Source organism: Camellia sinensis, chromosome 3 (assembly GCF_055761805.1).
Source record: "Camellia sinensis isolate YWXY chromosome 3, ASM5576180v1, whole genome shotgun sequence".
NCBI classification, from domain to species: domain Eukaryota; kingdom Viridiplantae; phylum Streptophyta; class Magnoliopsida; order Ericales; family Theaceae; genus Camellia; species Camellia sinensis.
Window position 1 is genome coordinate 154,400,424 of NC_138963.1, and position 25,615 is coordinate 154,426,038.

At 38.0% G+C, this 25,615-nt stretch overlaps 2 protein-coding genes across 2 annotated transcripts; both read left to right on the forward strand.

The window, feature by feature from the left end:
* Positions 1-721: 721 nt before the first annotated feature.
* LOC145821943 (uncharacterized) lies at positions 722-1,231 on the forward strand. The gene has a single exon (XM_082918513.1). It carries the CDS (start codon positions 722-724, stop codon positions 1,229-1,231), a length of 510 nt encoding a protein of 169 aa, XP_082774639.1.
* A 20,496-nt stretch (positions 1,232-21,727) lies between these two features.
* On the forward strand, positions 21,728-25,394 carry LOC114289095 (putative wall-associated receptor kinase-like 16). The gene is made up of 3 exons (XM_082921198.1): positions 21,728-23,119; positions 23,290-23,463; positions 23,962-25,394. Exons 1-3 carry the CDS (start codon positions 22,258-22,260, stop codon positions 25,167-25,169), a joined length of 2,244 nt encoding a protein of 747 aa, XP_082777324.1. The 5' UTR covers positions 21,728-22,257; the 3' UTR covers positions 25,170-25,394.
* The last annotated feature ends 221 nt before the right edge of the window (positions 25,395-25,615 follow it).

The following is a 25,615-nucleotide window of genomic DNA, read 5'->3' on the forward strand; positions in this document are numbered from 1 at the left end:
ATTCCTTACTAAAGAAGGACGTCAGGTTCATTTGGAATAAGGAGCACCAACAAGCATTCGAATGAGTGAAGTCAGCTTTAATTTCCCCTCTCTCTATGACCCCTCCTTAGCCGGCAAGGCCCTTACTCCTCTACATCACTTCCACGCCGAAATCAGCCGGAACGCTGCTTGCCCAGGAAATTGACGGACTCGAACGACCCATGTACTACATAAGTAGAGTTGTCCAAGGAGCTGAGATCTGATATTCCCCCATTGAGCGGCACTGCCTCGCCCTAGTCTTTGCCGCTAAAAAGCTCCGCCATTACCTTCTTTCTTACCTCAACCATATCATGACCAAGAGTGATCTCATTCGCTTTCTCCTCACTAGACCAGCGCTCTCCGGCAGGCCAGCTCGCTGGCTCCTATCATTAGCAGAATATGACATCACTTGCAAAGCTCCCAAGGCCATCAAGAGTCAAGCGCTTGCCGACCTCTTGGCTCACTTCCCTAGTGGAGAACATGAGCCGCCTCGGATGAATTGCCAGGAGATGAGTTCCAAGCGGCTGAAGTAAACACCAAAGGAGAATGGAGTTTGAGTTTCGATAGATCGTCCACCTCTAAAGGGAGAGGAGCTAGAATAGTCCTTATTTCTCCAAATCAAACTGATGTCAATTTGTTATATAAACTGGATTTTAAATGCTCTAACAACGAGGCGGAATACGAAGCCCTGATATTAGCGTTTATGACAGCACTCCACCTAGGAGTAAGTCTCCTATGTATCAAAGGCGACTCTAATTTGGTGGTCAAGCAGACCAATAGAGACTATGCTATCAAAGAGTCCCCTTTGGCCTCATACAGAACCATTGTCCAAAGGTTGACAGACAAATTTGACATGGTAAGGATAGAACACGCTCCTCGCTCCAACAATCGACACCCAGACGCCCTTGCTACCTTGGCTTCTAAAGTAGAATTCGTGGAAGAATCAACTAAGATAGAAGTTTTGAAGCACTCCATGTCGTGCTCGGTAACAACTATTTTTCCTGAAAAAGAACTCGCTGACTGGAGAACCCCAATTATCGATGAGCTCCGCCCCCCCTCAAGTAAACTACCTTTGAGTGAAATTAAACACTTCACGATTTACCAAGGAGTCCTCTGCTACAGAGGGACTGAGGGTCTGCTAGCACGATGCATCGACCTTACTGAAGCCAAGTCTAAGCTAGAAGGGGTTCACAATCGTTCTTGCGGAACATGAGACGTGAGCCTCTACAGGAGGCTACAACGACAGGGATATTATTGGCCTACTATGGCCAAAGAAGCAAACGACCTTCAGGGAAAGTGCACCAAATGCCAGGAATTCCCTCCAAAAGATAAATGTAATTTTGCAGAAATCATTTCTGACTGGCGTCAGGTGTATATAGATTACCTCAAAGAAGCATCATTCTGTCAGACCGCTCTACAGCTGCAATAATCAAGAAACGAGCTTCGAAATTCTTTTTGCAGGAAGGGCAACTTTTCAGGCATGGCTTTGACGGGAAGCCTTTACACTGCTGAAACCTAAGCCATCAAGGCTATGATACAACTAAATCAAATCAAGTCTTGGAAAGATTGATCTCCTCCCCCTTGGCTTTCTTCTTCACCTGCCAGTCATGCTTCAAGAATGGCTTTCTTTTTCTTTAAGATGGAAGTCGCCAATTCTGCTTCATTCAAAGTTTTCTGTGCTCGCTCAAAAGATAGCTTGTGTTCCTCTTCCACTCGCACAGCAGCAACCAAAGCCTTATTTACCTCGCCTAGCTCAGCCTTAGTCATCCTTCTCCTAACCCGGGAGTCAAGAAGAGACAACCAATCATCTAGCCAACCCACCTCCATTCTGTTAATCCGGCCATCTCGAAACTCGCCCAAAACATTACGTTGGGCCAACACCTCATCAAGAAAAGCTGTCTCCGGGGACAACTTGTAAAGCTCCTTAAGGAATTTTCCAAACCCATCCAAAAAGTAAGTCCAAAGATAGGAGCTACTTAAGTGCATGAAAGTGGTGGGTTTATAATGAAGAACAAAAAGTAGTCGAGGAATTAACTCTACTTTTACCCCGACAAACAACACAGTTGGTTCCAGTAGCTTTTCCTTCCCATCCATCCCTTTAAGAATCACACTCCCACGGGGAAGATGCATAGGAGAAAAATCTCCATCAGTAGCATGAATAAGGGAATAATCTCCATCAATAGCTGGCAGTGATGGCCTTTGAAGGCTACTTCCAATATCACTGGCACCTTTCTGAATGAAGCCAAACACGCGTACGAGCACACCACCCAAGTTTGAACCAGCTGAAACAATAGGCGAGATGACTCCAACTTCGGAGCTCGAAGGAATGGTGGGCACATATCACAACCCAAACCCAGCCCTATGGGTTTAGCACCGTAACCGGCCAGTAATCCGAGATTACCGAAGGCCTGCAGAACAATAATACAGTAAAACAGAGTACAGGGCCTGGCGGAAGCCAATACTATAAATAAATAATGTCCATTGAGCTGTGACAGTCTATATGAAAAAGACTTTCATACGTGTATATATAACCAGTACAGAACAGTATGTACAATATTTACAATCATTCAGACTAGGGACTCAACCCTATATAACAGTACGGTAAACATTCAGTCTATACAAAACAGTGGGACGGTACAGAAGGGGAATTGTAAAACAACCCTAAGCCTTAACACGATAGGCACGGAACCTCGCAGTGAGGCACAGTAGTTGGCTTGACAAAACTAGAGTTACCTTGACGCTCCTAGCCGCGGTCTGGTGCCTATACACCTACATATATATATGAGCAGTGAGCTAAAGCCCAGTGAATAACATAATGCGTAAAGAGGTTAAAGAATGAATGTCCTTACAGTATGAAAACAGTCCATTTAAACAGTATTCAGTCATTCAGTCGGTACAATCATATGTGGTACACCCATTAGCATAACAGTACAGTAAACAGTAGGTCTTAAAAGACCGAACAGTAATGATGGCCATCAGTCAGTAAACAGTAGTGGTTCCAATAAGGGAACCGACAGAGAATTCTGTCGCAGTAACAGTAAACAGTAGGTGCTAAGGATGCCACAATACAGTTCAGAATATATGACATACATTCATTCAGTTAACAGTAATCAGTTCAGAAAACAGTACAGTTCAGTTGTTCAGAAGATAATCATTTGTGAACATATCTTTACACAATCGTTACTCATAGAGTTTGGGCTACAGTATGCTAGAGCGTCTCCTCAGTCGCCAACCCTACACAGGTAACAGATTGAACACACTAAGCTACACAGCTAGAAAAGATAATAACTTAATCCCTAATGCCTCGGTGTGTTCTACATTTATATCCTCATTAAAATGTCTTAAACTAGGCCTAAGAACGCCTAGAATGGGATGAGGATGAAAAGATGTGATCAGAAAATAGTTTCAGAATTTTCAGAAAAACAAAGTCCCGCTCGAGCGCTGGTTTCCCCGCTCGAGCGGTAATACAACAAAGGTACACGCTCGAGCGTAAACTTTCCCGCTCGAGCGTACTGTAAAAGTACTGGATGAGTGAAATCTCCGCTCGACGCCCGCTCGAGCTTGAGACATGACTCCGCTCGAGCGCCCAATCCTCCGCTCGAGCGGACTGTAAAACAGTGCAGAGAGATGCTGGATGCTCGGATTCCACGCTCGAGCGCCACTTACCCCGCTCGAGCGTAAGTGCAAAATCTGGGAATTCCAGATTGCACCTCCAAGCTCAAACTCACATCCAAATGCATCAAAACCAATCCTCTTGGGCCTATTTTCTGGAAAACATTTATAAACACATAGAATAACATGGTTCAAAGCTCAATTTGAGAAATCAAGCCCAAGGGTGGTTAGTTCAAACTCAATTTCAAACCATTTTTCAAGAATATGAAGAACATGCAAACATGCATGAATTCAAACCAATTCAAAGCTTCAATTTGATGCTCTAAGGAGCCAATTGTTTCCAAAACATGATGAAATCATGGACTTGAACATAATTGTGAACATGCATGCAACATTTTGCCATGAACTCAACTCAAACTCCAACAACACTAACATGCATGCATGAATTATGCTCTAATTCAACAACAAAGAACCAATTCTAGACTTGAATCACTAGAGGCTCAAGAATCTTGCATGAATAAGCTTAAACACAACAAAGAGGGGTTGAATTCCTTACCTAGAGCTTTAGTTACAAGGTGAGGAAGCTTAATTTGCAACCTATGTTCCAATTCCTTCAATTACCAAGCAATTTATAAGCAAAATGAGATGAAATTCACTTCTCTAGTTCCTCTCTCTCTCTATGGTCGGCAAGAGCAAGAAAATGGCTGATGAATTGTGTGCTTAAGTGTAACATAAGGCTCAAATATGTTATTTTGAGTGGGCCACTTAAGGGTTAGTTTGGTAAATAAGGCCAACTCTTTAATTAGCTTATTTTAATCTAATTTAATCATACCTAATCAGTTTTCAGATAATTATACCACAAAATCACATTAATCATGATGATCATAAAACATCAATCACTTCCGGATTCGGCCGCCGATAAGGCCTTCAATTAGCAGTTTAAACATAAGACATGAACAGATCAAACAAACAGGCAACAGATAAAATGCAATTTAAACAGATGTATTCATTCAATTCAGTTTCAATTTCGGTCAGTCAGTTCAGTACTTTTAATTAGTTCAATTATCAGTCATGATCAGTTCAGTTTAACGGTAATAAGTGTTTATCGGTAGGCAGTGGTGAGGGTTATTACAGTCTCCCCTCCTTATAAAGAGTTTAGTCCTCTAAACTCGAGTTACCTTTATTCTGGGAGAAAACAGGATTCAGTGGAAATAGTTCAGGATATCGTTTGGCCATGTCATCTTCCCTTTCCCAGGTGGCATAGACGCAACCGTGGTTTTGCCAGTCAACTTTCACTAGCGGGATCTCTTTGTTCCTCAGTTTCTTGATCCGTCTGTTTACGATCTGTATAGGCCGTTCCTCGTAAGTATAGTCATCACTCAACACTACCCAAGTAGGCTCAATTACATGGAAGGGATCCCGGAGATAATCTCTTAACATCGAAATGTGAAAAACGTTATGCATGTGCTCCATTTCAGGAGGAAGCGCAACTTGATACGCCACCGGATTGATTTTCTTAATAATCTCATACGGTCCGACGTATCTTGGCGCTAACTTGCCTTTGACTCCAAAACGAGTCTGGCCCTTCATTGGTGTCACTTTCACAAAAACGTGATCACCCACTTCATATTCTCTGTCTCGTCTTCTGACGTCAACATAACTCTTCTGTCTGCTCTGCGCAGTTTTCAGTCTCTGTTGTATCAGTTTCACTTTTTCAGTCGTCTCATATACGATCTCGGGCCCAAGCAAAGGCCCGTCTCCAACTTCTGCCCAGCAAATCGGAGATCTACATTTTCTGCCATACAATGCCTCAAAAGGCGCCATACCAATACTCGAATGGTAGCTGTTGTTGTAAGCGAATTCAGCTAATGGCAGATGACTTTCCCAATCTCCTTGAAAATCAAGGACACACATTCTCAGTAAATCCTCCAGAGTTTGGATGGTCCTTTCTGACTGTCCATCTGTCTGAGGATGATAGGCACTACTCAGCCTCAATTCAGTACCCAATGCGGTCTGTAGACTTTTTCAAAACCTCGATGTGAACTTCGAATCCCTGTCAGAAACAATAGACACAGGCACTCCATGCAGTCTCACAATTTCATCAATATAGATAACAGCCAGTTTGTCCGCATTATAGATTGTCTTGACAGATAAGAAGTGAGCAGATTTGGTTAGTCCATCGACAATAACCCAAATTGAATCCATACCTTTTCTGGAGCGAGGTAACCCAACGATAAAATCCATTGTGATATGTTCCCATTTCCACTCTGGTATGGGTAGGGGTTGCAATAATCCGGCAGGTCGTTGATGTTCAGCTTTGACCTGTTGGCAATGAAGACATTTGGACACAAAGTCGGCAATTTCTTTCTTCATTCCCGGCCACCAGAAATTCTGTTTCAGATCTTGGTACATTTTCGTATTCCCCGGATGGATAGAAAATCTTGAGTTGTGGCCCTCTTGCAGAACCCTTCTTTTCAGTTCAGTATCATTCGGTATACACAGTCTTTCTTGAAATTTCAGTACATTATTCTCAAATTTGAATCCCGGTCTCGGTTTAGATTCTCTTTCTTCGATGATCTTTTTCAAGAAGTCATCCTGTTGCTGTTTCTCTTTAATCTCTTCAATCAGTGCCGGTTGTGCAGAAATAGCAGTTAAGGTTCCACCTTGTTCTCGCAAAACAATTTTAATTTCAGATTTTTCAAGGTCACAAAGCAACTCTTTCTGTCCGGTGAGTAAACAGGCTAAGTTTCCAATCGATTTCCGGCTCAGTGCATCGGCAACGGTGTTGGCTTTTCCCGGGTGGTACAAGATCTATAGGTCATAGTCCTTTATCAGTTCCAGTCATCTCAGCTGTCTCATGTTCAGTTCTTTCTGTGTGAAGAAATATTTTAAACTCTTGTGGTCGGTGTATACTTCACATGTCACCCCATACAGATAGTGACGCCAAATTTTCAGTGCAAACACCACCGCAGCAAGTTCCAGGTCATGGGTCGGGTAGTTCTTTTCATGTGGTCTCAACTGTCGGGAAGCATAAGCAATAACTCTCCCATTCTGCATTAAAACACACCCCAAACCCTTATGAGAAGCATCACTAAATACAATATAACCATCTGTACCTGAAGGTAAAGTCAAAACCGGTGCAGTTACAAGTCGAGTTTTCAACTCCTGAAAAGCAGATTCTTTTTGGTCAGTCCAGTCAAATGATATCCCCTTCTGAGTTAGTTGAGTCAATGGTAAAGCAATTTTGGAGAAATCTTTGACAAATCTTCTGTAATATCCAGCCAATCCCAAAAAGCTTCGGACTTCAGTCACATTTGTCGGTCTCGGCCAGTTCACCACAGCTTCAATTTTCTGCGGATCAACAGAAATTTCATTTTTGCTAACAACATGCCCCAAAAACATAACATGGTCAAGCCAGAATTCACATTTAGACAATTTAGCATACAGTTTCTGTTTCCTTAAGGTTTGTAAGGCAAGTCTCAGATGTTGTTCATGTTCTTCTATACTCTTGGAGTAAATCAATATGTCATCAATAAATACAACAATAAAGTCATCAAGGTATGGTTTAAAAATTCTGTTCATGAGGTCCATAAAAGCAGCAGGGGCATTCGTGACTCCGAATGGCATAACTAAAAATTCATAATGGCCATACCTCGTTCTAAAAGCAGTTTTATCAATGTCTTCCGGTTTAACCTTCAGTTGATGATACCCTGATCTGAGATCAATTTTGGAAAACACTTGTGCACCCTGTAACTGATCAAATAAATCGTCAATACGTGGCAATGGGTATTTATTTTTCACAGTTACCTTGTTCAATTCACGGTAATCAATGCACAGTCTCAGCGAGCCATCTTTCTTGTTTACAAACAAAACCGGTGCACCCCATGGTGAAGTACTGGGCCTGATAAACTTCTTATCCAGCAGTTCCTGTAGTTGCACTTTCAACTCCTTCAGTTCGGTTGGGGCCATTCTGTAAGGAGCTTTCGATATCGGCTGCGTACCCGGAATTACATCAACGGTAAATTCAATCTCCCTGTCAATCAAATCCCCTGGTAGATCATCTGGAAATACATCTGGGAATTCCCTGACTATAGGAATACAATTCACATCAGTCGTAACACTATCATCAGTAGACACAGTCAGCACAGAACACAGATATCCTTTACACCCCTTACTAATTCATTTAACAGCTTTCACTGACGAAATCAAATACGGAGGAGGTACTACTCCACTCCAATTAAACACAAATTCAGGCAAACCAGGTGGACAGAAAACAACTTGCTTGGTCATACAGTCAATAGTGGCATGATATTTTTGTAACCAATCCATCCCCAATATTACATCAAAATGATCAATGTTCAATGGCAGTAAATCAATAAACAGATGCATATCCCCAACAATAATTTCACATGCGGGGTACAAATAAGCACATGTCATGGATCCCCCTACGGGTGATGATACGGCTAGCAGATAGTTCATGGGTTCTAAGGGTCTATTCAATTTCCGTGAGAAAGCATGCGATACATAAGAATGTGTAGACCCCGAATCAATCAATACATATGCATTTTGTGTACAAATAGAGAGGATACCTAACACAATGGTTTCAGTATTTTGCACGTCTCCCGGTACTAGGGCGAACACTCGGCCCTGCCTCATGGGCTCTTTCCCGGTAGCTTTGGGGTTAGGCTTTGGTGCTACAGTTGATGCTGCCACGCTTGGTGCAGCTTTACTACTGGCTTGTGGGGCAGAGGGGCAGTCTTTAACCATGTGACCCACCTTGCCACACCTGTAACAGGCTCCAGATATTTTGTAGCAGACCCCTTTGTGCTTCTTGCCACACTCAGAACAGGGTGGTATGAACCCACTCCCTTGGCTGGGGCGAGTCGTCGACCCCGTATTCTGTTTCTTGTTGGCCGGGTTGTGCTTGCCTTTCTTAAATTTGAAACCCTGCCTTTTCCCATGCCATTCAGTTATTGGTGTTTCAGATTGTTTCACTTCGGCAATGTTCGACTCGGCCATCAATGCCCGGTCGAGAACACCCACAAAAGTCGGTAGTTTCAACACATTTATTCGGTCAAGAATTGCAACATTAAGGCCACCTTCAAATTTTCTGGCCTTCTTATACTCAGTATCCACCATATGCGGTGCATAACGGGCAAGTTCAGTAAATTTTGTTTCATATTCGGCAACCGACGTGGTGCCCTGTTTCAGTTGTTCAAACTCAGTTACTTTCCTATCCCTGATACACTGTGGGAAGTACTTTTCAAAGAAGGACTCCTTGAACTGAGCCCAAGTCATAACAGTATTTGTATCGCGGATCAACATCCACCACCTTCTAGCTTCTTCTTGAAGGGTGAAGGTAGCTAACAATACTTTATGTGCTTCTGAGCACGGAAATACTTCAAATAGTTTTTCTGTCTCCAGAACCCAAGCTTCAGCTTTTAACGGTTCGAGGCCTCCCTGGAAGGATGGCGGTTTCATTTTGCTGAACTTCTGGGTCAGAGCAATAATATCCCCATCATTCACATTCGCAATAGGTTCCGGCTGTACCGGAGGAGGAGGAGGTGGGGGCTGTTAGTTCTGTTGTTGTTCAAGTCTAGCAGTTATCAGTTCCATCATTCTTTCCATTCTTTCCATTCTTGCCTCGGTAGATGAGGATTCAGGTTCATTTGCAGTGTTTGCGTTATCCATTTCGCTATAAGCAGTTATAACAGTTTTAAACATAAGCAGTCATTTGTTTAACAGTTTAACACTTAGCATGTATTCAGTCATAACTCAGTCATAACATAACCACACACTTATCATGCTCATGAGATGCCCTAATTACTTTTCTAGGACACCCTGTAGCTCATTTGGACACGTGTGTGCGGTATGACTCATGGTTAAGTATCGCTCTGATACCACTCTATCACGACCCAAACCCGGCCCTATGGGTTTAGCACCGTAACCGGCCAGTAATCCGAGATTACCGAAGGCCTGCAGAACAGTAATACAGTAAAACAGAGTACAGGGCCTGGCGGAAGCCAATACTGTAAATAAATAATGTCCATTGAGCTGTGACAGTCTATATGAAAAAGACTTTTATACGTGTATATATAACCAGTACAGAACAGTATGTACAATATTTACAATCATTCAGACTAGGGACTCAACCCTATATAACAGTACGGTAAACATTCAATCTATAAAAAACAGTGGGACGGTACAGAAGGGGGAATTGTAAAACACCCCTAAGCCTTAACACGATAGGCACGGAACCTCGCAGTGAGGCACAGTAGTTGGCTTGACAAAACTGGAGTTACCCTGACGCTCCTAGCCGCGGTCTGGTGCCTGTACACCTATATATATATATGAGCAGTGAGCTAAAGCCCAGTGAATAACATAATGCGTAAAGAGGTTAAAGAATGAATGTCCTTACAGTATGAAAATAGTCCATTTAAACAGTATTCAGTCATTCAGTCGGTACAGTCATATGTGGTACACCCATTAGCATAACAATACAGTAAACAGTAGGTCTTAAAAGACCGAACAGTAATGATGGCCATCAGTCAGTAAACAGTAGTGGTTCCAACAAGGGAACCGACAGAGAATTCTGTCGCAGTAACAGTAAACAATAGGTGCTAAGGATGCCACAATACAGTTCAGAATATAGGACATACATTCATTTAGTTAACAGTAATCAGTTCAGAAAACAGTACAGTTCAGTTGTTCAGAAGATAATCATTTGTGAACATATCTTTACACAATCGTTACTCACAGAGTTTGGGCTACAGTATGCTAGAGCGTCTCCTCAGTCACCAACCCTACACAAGTAACAGATTGAACACACTAAGCTACACAGCTGGAAAAGATAATAACTTAATCCCTAATGCCTCGGTGTGTTCTACATCTATATCCTCATTAAGATGTCTTAAACTAGGCCTAAGAACGCCTAGAATGGGATGAGGATGAAAAGATGTGATCAGAAAATAGTTTCAGAATTTTCAGAAAAACAAAGTCCCGCTCGAGCGCTGGTTTCCCCGCTCGAGCGGTAATGCAACAAAGGTACACGCTCGAGCGTAAACTTTCCCGCTCGAGCGTACTGTAAAAGTACTGGATGAGTGAAATCTCCGCTCGACGCCCGCTCGAGCTTGAGACATGACTCCGCTCGAGCGCCCAATCCTCCGCTCGGGCGGACTGTAAAATAGTGCAGAGAGATGCTGGATGCTCGGATTCCACGCTCGAGCGCCACTTACCCTGCTCGAGCGTAAGTGCAAAATCTGGGAATTCCAGATTGCACCTCCAAGCTCAAACTCACATCCAAATGCATCAAAACCAATCCTCTTGGGCCCATTTTTTGGAAAACATTTATAAACACATAGAATAACATGGTTTAAAGCTCAATTTGAGAAATCAAGCCCAAGGGTGGTTAGTTCAAACTCAATTTCAAACCATTTTTCAAGAATATGAAGAACATGCAAACATGCATGAATTCAAACCAATTCAAAGCTTCAATTTGATGCTCTAAGGAGCCAATTGTTTCCAAAACATGATGAAATCATGGACTTGAACATAATTGTGAACATACATGCAACATTTTGCCATGAACTCAACTCAAACTCCAACAACACTAACATGCATGCATGAATTATGCTCTAATTCAACAACAAAGAACCAATTCTAGACTTGAATCACTAGAGGCTCAAGAATCTTGCATGAATAAGCTTAAACACAACAAAGAGGGGTTGAATTCCTTACCTAGAGCTTTAGTTACAAGGTGAGGAAGCTTAATTTGCAACCTATGTTCCAATTCCTTCAATTACCAAGCAATTTATAAGCAAAATGAGATGAAATTCACTTCCCTAGTTCCTCTCTCTCTATGGTCGGCAAGAGCAAGAAAATGGCTGATGAATTGTGTGCTTAAGTGTAACATAAGGCTCAAATATGTTATTTTGAGTGGGCCACTTAAGGGTTAGTTTGGTAAATAAGGCCAACTCTTTAATTAGCTTATTTTAATCTAATTTAATCATACCTAATCAGTTTTCAGATGATTATACCACAAAATCACATTAATCATGATGATCATAAAACATCAATCACTTCCGGATTCGGCCGCCGATAAGGCCTTCAATTAGCAGTTTAAACATAAGACATGAACAGATCAAACAAACAGGCAACAGATAAAATGCAATTCAAACAGATGTATTCATTCGATTCAGTTTCAATTTCGGTCAGTCAGTTCAGTACTTTTAATTAGTTCAATTATCAGTCATGATCAGTTCAGTTTAACGGTAATCAGTGTTTATCGGTAGGCAATGGTGAGGGTTATTACAGCACATTACCCTCTAGGCTTGCAGAGGTCGTAGAAGCATGTAAAGAAACGGGCACAGAAGAGCCAATGCCACATGACAAGCTCACGGATGTACTCGCATCTCCAACTCATGAGGTAAACACATCGCTATGTGAAAAATTACAACCACCTTCAAACAAGCAAGCAATAGGGACACCACCTCCAATTTTAGCCAGCAAAGGAACCAATGCATTCCTAGAATTCGTTGTATCCAACAAAGAAGGCCTAGCACTAACCATGTCACATCCAACATCGTCTTCAACATCATCCCTTTTCCCCATAATCTCAAGACTCTGATCCGAACCCTCTTCATCATTCTCATAATTTTCTGCATCATCCTCAACACCTAGGGGGACTGGGAGGCCACCGTCATGAAACCCTCCTCCACCTGTGGGCAAGACATTATGCCATGCTAATTTTATCTGACACACGCTAGCCGACCCCTGCAAACAATACAGGTATTTTAATACAAACATATTGGAAACGTCACAAACACACAAATAATTCCAAAATACGAAATATAAGTTTACCTGTGATGAATCAATGGTGTCAGTTGAGCAAACCCTCGCTTGGCGGGCAACCCTGGTTTTAGTAGGCGGATCTATACCTCCGACCTTTGGAGGTATCCACCCAGGCACTGGAACAAGAACAGAAACAGAAGCCGACCTTTTACGCTTGGCACAAGAAGGATGGTCAGGAGAAACTATCTGGGCTTGCTCCAAAGCGATAGTCACCTCAAATAGGAGAGCTAGTGGGCTGAGTTTTCCTCTATCTGCAGCTAACAAGCCCCGCTCTCCGCGAGCCATACATAACTGAGAATCGTCAGACGGAATGAGCTCAACATGGACAGGTGCGAGATCACTACTTAAGAAATCCTGAAATGATGTAAGATTGCGTCTCCAAAACTTCCTCTAACTAGGCGTGGTTTCACCAATTCTACTCTTACTTGCTAGCACAACTCGACCCCGACGCCATAATTCTTCTGAAAGAAAAGAATACACATATAATTGCATACAATCGGCCGCAGAAGGCATAGGGGAAGGAGGATGTTGAAGAACTCCTTGGTCCAAACCAAACTTTCGAGCAACCCTCAAAGGATTATAGGCCACCATACCGTCTATGCCATCCACAAAATACGGTAAATACCCAGAAACGGTGCTAAGAACCATCACTGAATCTGCACCCCCCAAATAAGATACACCCGGCTCAAGAACAAGCTCACAATCATCTAAGCGGTAGGCAATGGTAGAAGATACTCCACAAACTGGCATGACATAAGGACGAGCAACAAACTTGTCCTCAAAATTAAAAATGCTGGCCAAACTCCCCTGTACACAGCCCTCAGCCCACCTAGCAGAACGCGGCTCACTTTCTTCAATAGAAAACACCCTTGGCATAGGGGCCAAGCTAGGAAATCTCTCATACAAAAATAGTTACAGAAAGGTAGTAGGGATGAAGCTAGTAACATCATATTGACCTTTGAAACGATCAACACCCTCCTGATACATATCTAACCTCTTATATAGCCCCCCCAGAAATAAAAGAGCCAACGGAATGGGATAGCCGGAAGCAAGAATCACAGCAAGAGAAAAGAGCTCATGGTAAATGTCATCCTGAGGTCTACCCATCAAGACGCACTGCGACAGCCAATATGTAATGAAAGCAGCTAAATGATCAACACTCCCTCATTTGCCCCATTCCATTCCTGGACCTATAAATCCATCCTCCGCATTTCTTGCACCTGATGGCTAAGATCTCGAACCAGTACCGAAGCCATCCCCCGAAAGTGTTTTTCGGTCACTTTCGTGATCGAGGTGTTACCAACACTTTATTCTGATAACGACTCAATAACTTCCCTGCCGGTGCCACGGCCTCCTCCAACCTCTTGACAATAGCCATCTGGCTAAGGAACAAACTTCCTGCGCTAGGATTCGCCGATCTAAGGTGCTCTAACCCCGTCAAAACAGCTACATCCTCTAGAGTAGGGGTTGTCTCGGCCCACTGCGCAATAAAAGTATGAGAACTTGAACTCTAACGTGACAATGCGAACTCCAGCCAAGATGGCTCCCGTCTAATCCGTATACACTGAGAAATAACAGTAGCAATCTTAGCTCTAGCAAGCACCTCACAATATGAGGGATGGTGAAAGATAGCTGCGCTCCAAACATCAAAGTCATCTTTGGGCCCCGTATAATCCTCAAAAGCCGGAAAAGAATAAGGATAAGTGCCCCTCTCCACATGAAAATGTATAATAGACTCTAGAGGAACAAAAGCTTCAACCCCTTTCTCTGGCTCAACCCCACTAAGAAGAAAATCAGTCTGGCCCCCGCCATTGTCATCAAATAAATCCACCCTCGCCCAAAACAAATCCATGACACCAAAGAAAGGTGCCCTACACCAATACTCCGTTGGAGGGACGGTTGGAGGATCCGTGTCCTTCTTGGCCTTAAAAAGATTTTTCTTGGATTTATCCACTTTCGACTTGGAAATGCCAAAAGAACCTGCTAGTGATTGTTGCGCGATGCGACGGGACACAACACTTCCCCCTTTTACTTTAGCCATATCACAAAACCTCCCCTTTCCTGCATCAACAAAAGACTTACAAATCAAAAAGGGTATTCACCATTAAGGTGCATTATTTTAAAAAAGAAAAAAAGAAAAAAAAGAAGCCCTCTTTCCCTCACTAAGGCACTATTTTGAGGAAGTAACCCTTCCTTCGCAATTCACCTCTCCCTTGCCTTCCAGGTATGTTTCTATCCCTTGCCTAAATTTCTATCCCTTTCCATCGAAATACAAAAAAAAAGAAAAAAAGAAGCTAGCCTCTTTCCCTCGCTAAGGCACTATTTTGAGTTAGGCCTTTCCCTCGCATGAAGTACATTTTCCCTGGCAAGTCCCCTCTCCCTCGCCTTCCAAGTATGTTTTCCTCCCTCGCTAATTTTCTAACCCTTTTCCACTGAAGTCAAAAAAAATATATATATATATATATATATTTTTTTTCCCTCGCTAAGGCCAAGGCACTATTTTGGGATAGCCCCTTTCCCTCGCATAACCAAACCCATCCCTCGTAACTCCCGTCCATCCCTTGCACTCATCTTCATTTCCCTCGCATAACAAAACCCATTCCTCAAAACCCATCCCTCGCTTTTTTTTTTTGAAAAAAAAAAAAAAAAACTCCCTCTTTCCCTCGCTAAGGTATTATTTTGAGTTAGGCCTTTCCCTCGCACAAAGTACATCTTCCCTGGCAAGTCCCCTCTCCCTCGCTAATTTCCTAACCCTTTTCCACCGAAGTAAAAAAAAAAAAAAAAAACTCTTTCCCTCGCTAAGGACACCATTTTGGGATAGCCCTTTTCCCTCGTAGAACAAAGCCCATATTTTGAGATAGCCCCTTTCCCTCGCATAACAAAACCCATCCCTCGCACCTCGCACCTCGCACCTCCCCTCCACCCCTCGCACTCATCTTCATTTCTCTCGCACACAACAAAACAAAAAAATACAATAAAATAAAAATAAATAAATAAATAAATAAATAAATAATAATAATAATAAAAATAAAAAATAAAAAATCTTGAGCCTCCCTCACCTCATTTTCTTATAATTCCCGAAATTGTTTTATGGGCTTCATTTTTCATAGCTCTCCTTTATTTACAGCTCTCTATTACCTCATCAATTTAAAAATAAAATAAAATAAAATAGCCCCTTCATTATTTTATTTATTTATCTTATTTTTATACTTCTCCAAATCCTTTTGTGGGCTTTCCTCGGTTCAACTTTTCTGTTTACAACCTATAAATAATAAAAAAATAAAACCTCATAGCTCTCAATACAATTCTAAAATTTTGCCAAATAGCTCTCCGATATTTATTCTAACAGTTTATTTTTATTTTCTAAGCATACACATCTCCAATATTTGTTATTAATAACTTTCCAATCTTTTCACTCTTTACCTAATTACCATTTTATTATAGACCTCTCCAATTCTTCAAAACACAACCCTCTTTTATTGATCTGCCTCATGCTCAAAAAAAAAAAAAAAAAAAAAAAATAGAAAATAAAAAATAAATAAATATTTTTCTTTTTATTTTTTTATTACGTGGCTCACCTTTATTTTTCAACAGCCGTCTATTTTCCCCAAAACAATACCTTATATATATATATATGAATCTATATATGAAAACATAATTCAAATCAACTATGAGCAGACCCATACCTTTACAACCTACGGCAGCAACCGCGACAAGCTTCGCGAGTATCCGCAGCCCTTCTTTTTTTCCTTTCCTGATTCGATTGCTCCTCTCAAGCTCCACCCATAGCAATAACCCTTAGAAACCAAACTTTACCGATTCATACGGATCGAAACCTCAGGTCCTAATAAGTGAACTTATTATCTAATAGGTCCTATGAGAAAAATTTGTCATAAAAAAAGTCACTAATTGTAAGTTTTAGCGACAACTTATAAAAATTATGACAAAAAAAAGTTACTAATTGTCAATTTTTAGCGACATATATAAAAAAATTGTCACAAAAAAATTATTTTTAAGAATAATTTTATCAAAACTTATTTTCAATAAAATTTGATGAGAATTAAGTCCGACTATTAGGATCTATTGATAGTTTAGCCTTAAAATTGACTATATTAAGTAGCACATGAAATAGAATAAAGGCTATTATCTTACTATATATTGTGAAAAATTAATAAAATAATAGAAACTTCATAAAGTAATTTGCATGAAATTATGGGACAATCTCATTATACATTCTATAAATATTAATGAAATATAGGAATATTAATGTAATTTCCAAAAAGTTGTGCGGCCATTCTATAAAGTTGTACTAATTTAATTTTACTATTTTACTAACTTCATGCCGCGTGGTAAAAAAAATATATAAATAAATAAAAAGTAAAAGATAAAAATAAACAAAAAGTAAAATAAAAAAAATTAAAAAAAGTACTAGAAAGTTGCTTAATCAAAGCATTAAAAAAAAAAAAAACCATTTCCAAAGATAGGTAAGAATAGATAAATAAATTCTAGATATAGAAACCTATATATAAATATGTATATATATTTGTAATTATTTCCCAAAACTTTGCTTTGGGTGAATTTGTTTTTAGAATTTTGTTTTTAATAAAAACACACATTCAAGAAATACTTTTCAGAAAATTCTACTTTCTTATTTTCTGTGTTTTTTTGTTTTTACTAAATTTTTTTAATATTTTAAGCATTTTTTTAATTTTTAGACATACCTAACATAAATATACTTAAAAAGTAAAAAATTTGGGAAAAAAACATTTTAAAAATTCTCTAAATACCAAAAATATAAAAAAAAATACGAGAATTCAGTAGATTTTTTTATATTTTTATGTATTTATTAATTTTTAAAAATATTTTTTCATAATTTTTTTACTTTTTAGATACATCTAAGTAAAGTGCATCTAAAAAACTAAAAAAAATGTTTAAAATTTTAAAAAATTCACTAAAAATAAAAAAAAATTATGAAAATCAAAAAATTCAATCTAAACACATTGATTTATTTTGTAAATTTTATAATTATTTCTGACCAAAAATGAAAAGATATGAAATCAATCATTCTGCCAACAACAAATATAAAAATATTCTGGAGCTCAAAAACATAAGTTCTAAAGGAGTTTTGGGAGTGGTTCCACACTCTTTTGATGTGATGTTTTAATTTAATTTTTATTTTTTATTCTTTTATCCTTCGTACATAATTAAAGTTATTTGTAGGACTGAAAATTTAAAACTATCGATCATTATTGCAACAAATATTGTTACGGTTAATGATTATGACTCTCAACTCACAAAATTCTTATAAATCCATACTACTTATAATATAAATCTCATACGTATATAAATAAGCCACACACCTATATAAAGAATCAAAATCACTTTAAGAGTGTGAGCACATCCCCAAAGGTTGCAAACATTTTCCTATTCCCATTGTTACGACTTTCAACACCGAAGCAATGTGGGTACGTAGGTTGGGGCTCATCTTATTTTTTAATTAAAAAAAAATAGTCATTAGCCAAAAAAACATGACGTGATTGGTTGTCAAATTTTCATTATTTATATTCTAAGTATGTATGAAAATAATGAAAATTTTGTTGACCATGCATGATTTTTTTTAAAGTTTTCCTATTCATCAGGACTCCTAACTTCAGAATTCTAAAATAAGTTCTAATTCTATGCTATGATTTTTGGTGAACTATTTTTTAGAATTTTGTTTTTTTAATAAATAAAAAACACATTTCAAGAAACATTGAAAGTATTCCTTTTTTTTTTTTAATTATTACTGACAAAAAATGAAAAGATATGAAATCAATTCTACATATAACAAAAAAAAAATTACGACTTTCATCACCAAAGCAGCATGGGTAGGTGGGGCTGTAAATTTGGTCTAACTCGGGTCAGAGGGCCAGTTCGGCCCACCCAAGCTCGGTCCTGGGCAAGCCCATGTCGGGCCTTAATTAGGCCCACGTCCATCCCAGGCCCATGGGGTATTCGGGCCTTGGGCTGGGCCGCTGGGCCTGGGCCTGGACTCTAGCTTGGGCCAGGCTTGGGCGAGTTTGAACAAATTTTTTTTTTATTTTTTCTATCAAAATTTTATTATTTTTCACTAATAAAGACATTGGACCTCGAGCGGGTCGAGCCTTAGCGCGTCGGGCTGGGCTTCAAAATGATGGTCCATGCCTTAGGTCTCGGGCTGGGTTCGAGTTCAAACCCAAACAGACCGGGCCAATCCCAGATCGTGAGCGGGTTTTGAGCCACCCACTGAACGTAGGCCATTTTTACACTACTATGAGTAGGGGGAATAGGTTTAACCACATCTTATTTTTTAATAAAACAAAAAATAGTTACTAGTCAAAAAATCACGATCAAATTGATTGTCAAATTTTCGTAAAAATTTTACGGCTTTCATTACCAAAGCAGCTAGAGGCGGAGGCACACAAGGGCCAGGGGGTTCATGTGCCCCCTGGGTTTTTGGAATTTTTTTTTTCAAACATAAAGAAAAAATTTTAAATAAAAAAATTTATAAAAATATTATTTAAAGTGAAATATCAATGACATTTTTAAAATTATGAGAACAATAATGGTTATTTTGATTAAAAGTAAAGAGACAATGATAAGTTATATTATTATTTATGAAAATTTCAATATAATGGTGATGTCTATCATTATTGACATGCAAATATAATTAACCTCAATGAAGATATATGAAATTTATTGAATTTTTAGGTACATTTGACGTGTAGAGTTTGTCCTCCATATATTTCTTTCCATTCATAATTAAAATGACTACTATATAAATTATAATCAAGCAACACATCTTCAATTATAAAAAAAAAAAAAAAAAAATTACAATAGGTCATGACTAATATCAAAATGAATCATAACTAACTATTACTTGATGTATAGTCATAACCAAAATAACAACTACAAGAAGTTATAACTAAATTATATCTAATACTATAATGTGTCATAACTAAAGACCATGAAAATCATAATCGCGACATATGATAGACACCTTTTTTTTATGGTATATTTTATAGAATTTCTCTACTAAAATATATTATTTCTATTCCAACTTATCTTCTTTTTTAATTTTTCAATCTACCTATAAATAGTTGCTCCCCAATATTTATATAAAATTTAATCTCAAATCTTTTAATTTAAAATTCATATTTATCCAAATTTAATATTTAAGTTTAGTAATATCTCATTGTTGTTTATTATAAAAAAAATTAAACAAATTGCTTAGTTAGATTTTTCTAAAAACACTTTTCAAAAAATTTTACTTTCTTGTTTTTTGTGTTTTTTTATTTTTACTGAATTTTTTTTTATTATTTTAAGTATTTTTTTTAATTTTTAGACATATCTAACATAAATATATCTAAAAAGTAAAAAAATTGTAAAAAAAATCTTTTAAAAATTTACTAAATGTTAAAAATACAAAAAAAAAAAAAAAACGATAATTCTATACATTATTTGTATTTTTATGTATATATTAATTTTAAAAAATATTTTTTCATAATTTTTTACTTTTTAAATATATCTAAGTAAAGTGTATCTAAAAAAATAAAAAAAATATTTAAAATTTAAAAAATATTCACTAAAAAAAAATAAATGAAAATTAAAAACTTAATTTTCAAAAAATTTAATCCAAAAAACTCAAACTAAACATACTAATATTATCATTAATTTAAACTCCTCTTCATTAAAGAATAAAGCTTGAGACCCCACCCACAGTGACCCCAGTGCCACGTGGCACCGCGTGATTGGAAGGAAAGGAAAAAAAAATTGTTTTTGGACTACTGGGGTCCCTAGCACCACTGTTCATTAAATTCTACCTCACTCAAAGCAGCATGGGTAGGTAGGTTAAGTCCCATCTTATTTTTTTAAAAAGAAAAAAAATAGTCATTAGTCAAAAAATCATGATGAGATTGATTGTCAAATTTTCGTTATCTATACCCTACGTATGTATGAAAGAATAATGCTTGGAACCTCTTTTGGGGTTCACTGCCTCACTCCCTTTGTCACGTGGCGGGTGGTAATTAGAGGAGCAGAAAAAAAAAGAAAAAAAAAAAATGTAACCAATGAGAGAGAGAGAGGGGGTCAAAGGGGTGGGAGAAAAGAGGGAATGAATCATTATTGATGTATGAAAATAGCGAAAATTCCGTTAATTTGAAAATTTCGTCAAACCATGCATGATTTTTTTTTTTAAGTTTTGCCTTTCACCATGACCCCTAACTTTAAAATTCTAATTCCTAGATAAGACTCTAAAAATCAAAACAAGCCCTAATTCTATGCCATGATTTTTATTTTTATTTTTATTTTTTTGAAATGGACTATCTCTCGTTAGACTTAGATTGTGTTTGGCTTACAAATTTAAAAATGACACAAAGAAAAGGTATATAAAACTAAATAAAATGTAATTATATTTTACTTATATTTTAATTACTTTTTTCGTTTTCTTTTCTAAATTTTTTTCCAAATTTATGAATTAAACACAACCATAAGGTCATGTTAGGCTTTGTGATACAATTTGGCGGCCTATCTCAGTGATTAAATCATTAAATTTTTAAGATTCGCTAATCAGATTATTTATTTTTAAAAAATAAATAACAAATATGATATTGAAAATAAATCGTTTAATTTTTTAAAAATAAATGTTATATGATCATATGATTATCCATGTCCAGTAGTTTGATTGAATTCTTTACTCGACAGACCCTGTAAGATGAAGGATTCAATTCAAATTACTGAAATAGACTTGAAGATGGGTCCATCCAGCCCAACAATAGTTAACAAAGAAGCCCCATAATAGAGGGATAAATTATCAATATATGCTTTTCACAAGGATAGACACCTAACCTTTCAAATAAATGTATACAGGATTAGTCAATTGAGCTAGCGTATTTGATTATTATCCTAAGATATTTATTTATTAGGGTTAATTAGACAAATGATCTTCAAAGTATGGGCTTTGCTACCCTTTGGTCATCAATCTTTTAACGATTTCAATTGATTTCCAAAACATGCCATCTATTACACTTGAGTCTTAAGCATCAACATTGTTCAAAATTAGTAATTGCAGGGTGGATTCTCAGAATTTAAAAAAATAAAAATAAAAGTACAACAAAATTAAAAGATCAGAGACGAAAATGCAAAGAAATTGCATACAAAGAAACTAAAATGAAATAAAACGCATATTTTAAGGACCAAAATGCCCCACAATGAGTACTTTGAAACCATGCATGTATTTAGTCATTTTGATTTTGGTGATGATTCATGTAAAATTTTAAAAATTAGCCCTCTTCACATTACTAATTTTGAACGGCACCAACATCAAGTATTAAAATGTAGTAGATGGTATACTTCATGAAACAAAGTAGAAAAACTAAACATATAATTTAAAGACCATTAATATAATTAATCCAATTCATTAGTCGAAATAACTTTAAAATGGTTTGTTGAAGTCTTTCGATGAATGGAAACTAAAGTACCTACTTCATCTAAATGAATAATTCACTGGATTATTAGCTACTCTAAAGCCCAAGGTCCTCAAGCAAATTACACGCCTATTGACTTGGACAGCATATGCCTTGCTCATCTGCCTACGCGTTTTTTCAACATCTATTTTCCACTGTTTGTGACAGTAAAGAGAAGTTAATTTTTTTTTTCCTTATAAATAGCCAGCTCCAGCTTAAAAGAATTAAATACAACTAACTACAAAACTATCTAATCCCTGAAAACCTGACTCTACCCATTTACTATAATTGTCCTATGATTTTTCTGCAGCTTAAGTTGGGATGGGTTCTTCTGGTAGCAGCTTTTGCTGGTGCTGGTGCTGCTCAGACCTTGACTGGTTGCGAAGATCGTTGTGGTAACATTAGCATCCCATACCCATTTGGCACAACTGAAGGATGCCGCATAGCAGATAATTTTCGAGTTACTTGTAACAACACCCACCATAACCCTCCCAAGCTGTTTTTAAATACAACCGAGAGTAACCTAGAGATCACAGACATATTTCTTTCCGGTGAATTGCGCATATTAACATGGATAGGATATGATTGCTTCAGTGAAGGGGGTGTTAACGAAACCAATTTTAACCCATGGATCACATTGTCCAAATTCCCCATCTCAAATACCCGTAACAGGTTCACAGCCGTAGGCTGTGACACCAACGCATTTATCAAAGGTTCGTGGGGACGAAAATATGCCACGGGGTGCTTGTCACTGTGTGACAGAGTCGACAATGTGATTAACGGCTCTTGCTCTGGCATTGGCTGCTGCCAGACAAGTATCCCCAAGGGAGTCAAGAGTTTCGAAATCGGTGTCAGTAGCTACGACAAACATACCTTTGTATGGGGCTTCAATCCATGCAGCTATGCTTTTGTAGCTGAGGAAACTGCTTACAACTTCTCTTCTTTAGATCTGAAGGACATGCAAGGAAGAAAAAAAGTTCCGGTGGTGCTTGATTGGGCGGTTGGGAACCAAACATGTGCTGAAGCGAGAAAGAATCCAACAAGTTTTGCTTGCAAGGATAACAGCGACTGTGAAGACTTCGACAATGGTCCTGGGTATCGTTGCAAATGCTCTAAGGGATATGAAGGGAGCCCTTATATTCCTAATGGTTGTCAAGGTAACCACAACTACTGTTAAAAACTTTACTATTTCTTCCTAATGTTATTGATGCTATATGATATATATATATATTCAACTAATGAGAGACTCCAGGGAAAAAAAAAATTATATATACCAAAGCTATTGAATATGACATCAATGATCAAACTTGCTTGTTCTCTGTTTCAGATATTGATGAGTGTGCTATTTCAAGACCCTGTAACATGACATGCCTCAATTTACCAGGCACATACAATTGTTCTTGTGCAGTGGGCTACGAAGGTGATGGCAAAAAAAATGGATCAGGTTGCAGTCGAATTGCTGTTCCCAATAAGCTACCCTTGATTATTTATATTTCCCTAGGTAGGTACACGTACACCCACACATGCTATTCATCATAAAATTGTCTACATATTAAATTTTCTATCAAAATTCAACCGATCAATGCTTGTGATTTTGACTCTATCTCCAGTTTAGAGTTTACAGTCCCCAATTATTGATGCACTGATCAGAAACAATTGGAAGATGATATATCTCCAGTTTCCTTGCATCTTTCTTTCAGCAACCTGAAGTTTACATAAAAAGCTAAACAAACCAATTCAATTCTCTCATCTTATTTTCTATATTCTTGTCTTGGTTGTGTTTGGTATGTCAAAGATGAATAAAATAACAAAAGAGTTGTCAAAATATGGCTGAAATTGATCCAGAAAATGAAATGTATTACACTAGATTCATACTAGGTGTGGTGCACACTACATCAAAATTCAATCTATGCTATACATTCATCTTCCGGGTTTCTACTTTTTCTGTTTGATCATAAACAAATTCTGGGTATTGACATTTCCATTTGAATCCCTACAGGCATTAGCATAGGCATATCACTACTACTTATTGGTGGCTCCTGGCTACATTGGGGATCTAAGCAGAGGAAGATCACCAATCTTAGAGAAAAGTTATTTCAGCAAAATGGTGGTATCATGTTACAACAATTTTCCAAACGTGAAGGATCGGTCCAGTCAGCTAAAATCTTTACTGAAGAGGATCTAAAGAAGGCAACAAACAACTTTAATGAAAATAATGTCCTGGGCAAAGGAGGCCAAGGAATAGTCTACAAAGGAGTATTGCCAGATAACACCATAGTTGCCATTAAGATGCCCAGAGTAGCTGATCAGAATCAGTCCCAGATTGAGCAATTCATTAATGAGGTCATAATTCTCTCTCAAGTCAACCATAGAAATGTTGTGAAGCTCCTAGGGTGTTGTTTGGAGACAAAAGTTCCTTTCCTTGTCTATGAATTTATTAGCAATGGGACTCTCTATGACCACATACACACTGCATGCCAAAGAGCATCCTCAATAACATGGGAGAATCGCTTAAGAATAGCAGCGGAAACTGCAACAGCCCTTTCATATTTACACTCTGCTGCTAGTACTCCTATCATTCATCGAGATGTTAAGACCGCCAACATACTTTTAGATGACAACTACGTTGCTAAAGTATCGGATTTTGGGTCTTCAAGGTTGATCGCTATTGATGAAACTCAGTTAAGCACATTGGTTCAAGGAACACGTGGTTACTTGGACCCAGAGTACTTGCAAACTGGCCAATTGACCCAAAAAAGTGATGTTTATAGCTTTGGGGTTGTCCTTGTCGAATTACTAACCGGCAAGAAGGTAATTTCTTTCAGCAGGCCTGAAGCAGAGAGAAATTTAGCGATGTATTTTATTTTAGCAATGAAAGAAGACCGCTTGTTTGAAATTGTTGATGAGCAGATGATGGATGAAGCAAGGGTTGACAAGTTAAAGCAAGTTGCTATTTTAGCAAAGAGATGCTTAGAAGTGAAAGGCGACGAAAGGCCAAGCATGAAGGAAGTAGCAATGGAGCTAGAGGGTTTGAGAATGACAGATAAACATCCATGGGTAAATGACATCAAAGATTCCGAAGAGACCCAACACTTGCTTGGAGATCAACTCTTAGATGCTTATGGCGGTAAAACTAGTATGAGCAATTCAACAGTTTATGACAGCATGACAAACCATGACATTTCATCATTTAATGGTGGACGATAAGGTGTTTCTAGTGGTGGTCTCCGTTCATTATATGTTGTTTGTAATGTTTTTATTTTATCTTTGTCAAATAATCCCTGTGAGTAGTTTTGAACTTTTGATTATATGAGTTGAGGTTCAATTTATTGTGATTTTAGGCATAGTGTTTGTTTATAACGGTAGTTATCAATGCAAAACCTTTCATTATATATCAGATAAATTATGAAAAATGATAATTTTACTCAGTCAGAGCACATCTACACATGTACTAAATATGAAGCACCATACATGCCCTTTTTGACTTTTCATTTCCTCGTCACAAACTGATCTTGATTTTATCATCATTTAAAGTCCAACTGATGCAGTGGTATTGGATAATTAGTGTTTGAATCACTAAAATAATGTCAAATGGATTGGAATGAAAAGATCATTTTCTTAAGCTCTAATGGAACGACCATTCCAAATTCTAC

Excerpts from the sequence above, each read along its gene's own strand:
- LOC145821943 (XM_082918513.1), top strand. The coding sequence starts at position 722 with ATGACAGCACTCCACCTAGGAGTAAGTCTCCTATGTATCAAAGGCGAC.
- LOC114289095 (XM_082921198.1), top strand. The coding sequence starts at position 22,258 with ATGATTTTTCTGCAGCTTAAGTTGGGATGGGTTCTTCTGGTAGCAGCT. Across the intron at positions 23,120-23,289 it reads TATTCCTAATGGTTGTCAAG|ATATTGATGAGTGTGCTATT; the intron begins GTAACCACAACT and ends TCTCTGTTTCAG. Across the intron at positions 23,464-23,961 it reads GATTATTTATATTTCCCTAG|GCATTAGCATAGGCATATCA; the intron begins GTAGGTACACGT and ends GAATCCCTACAG.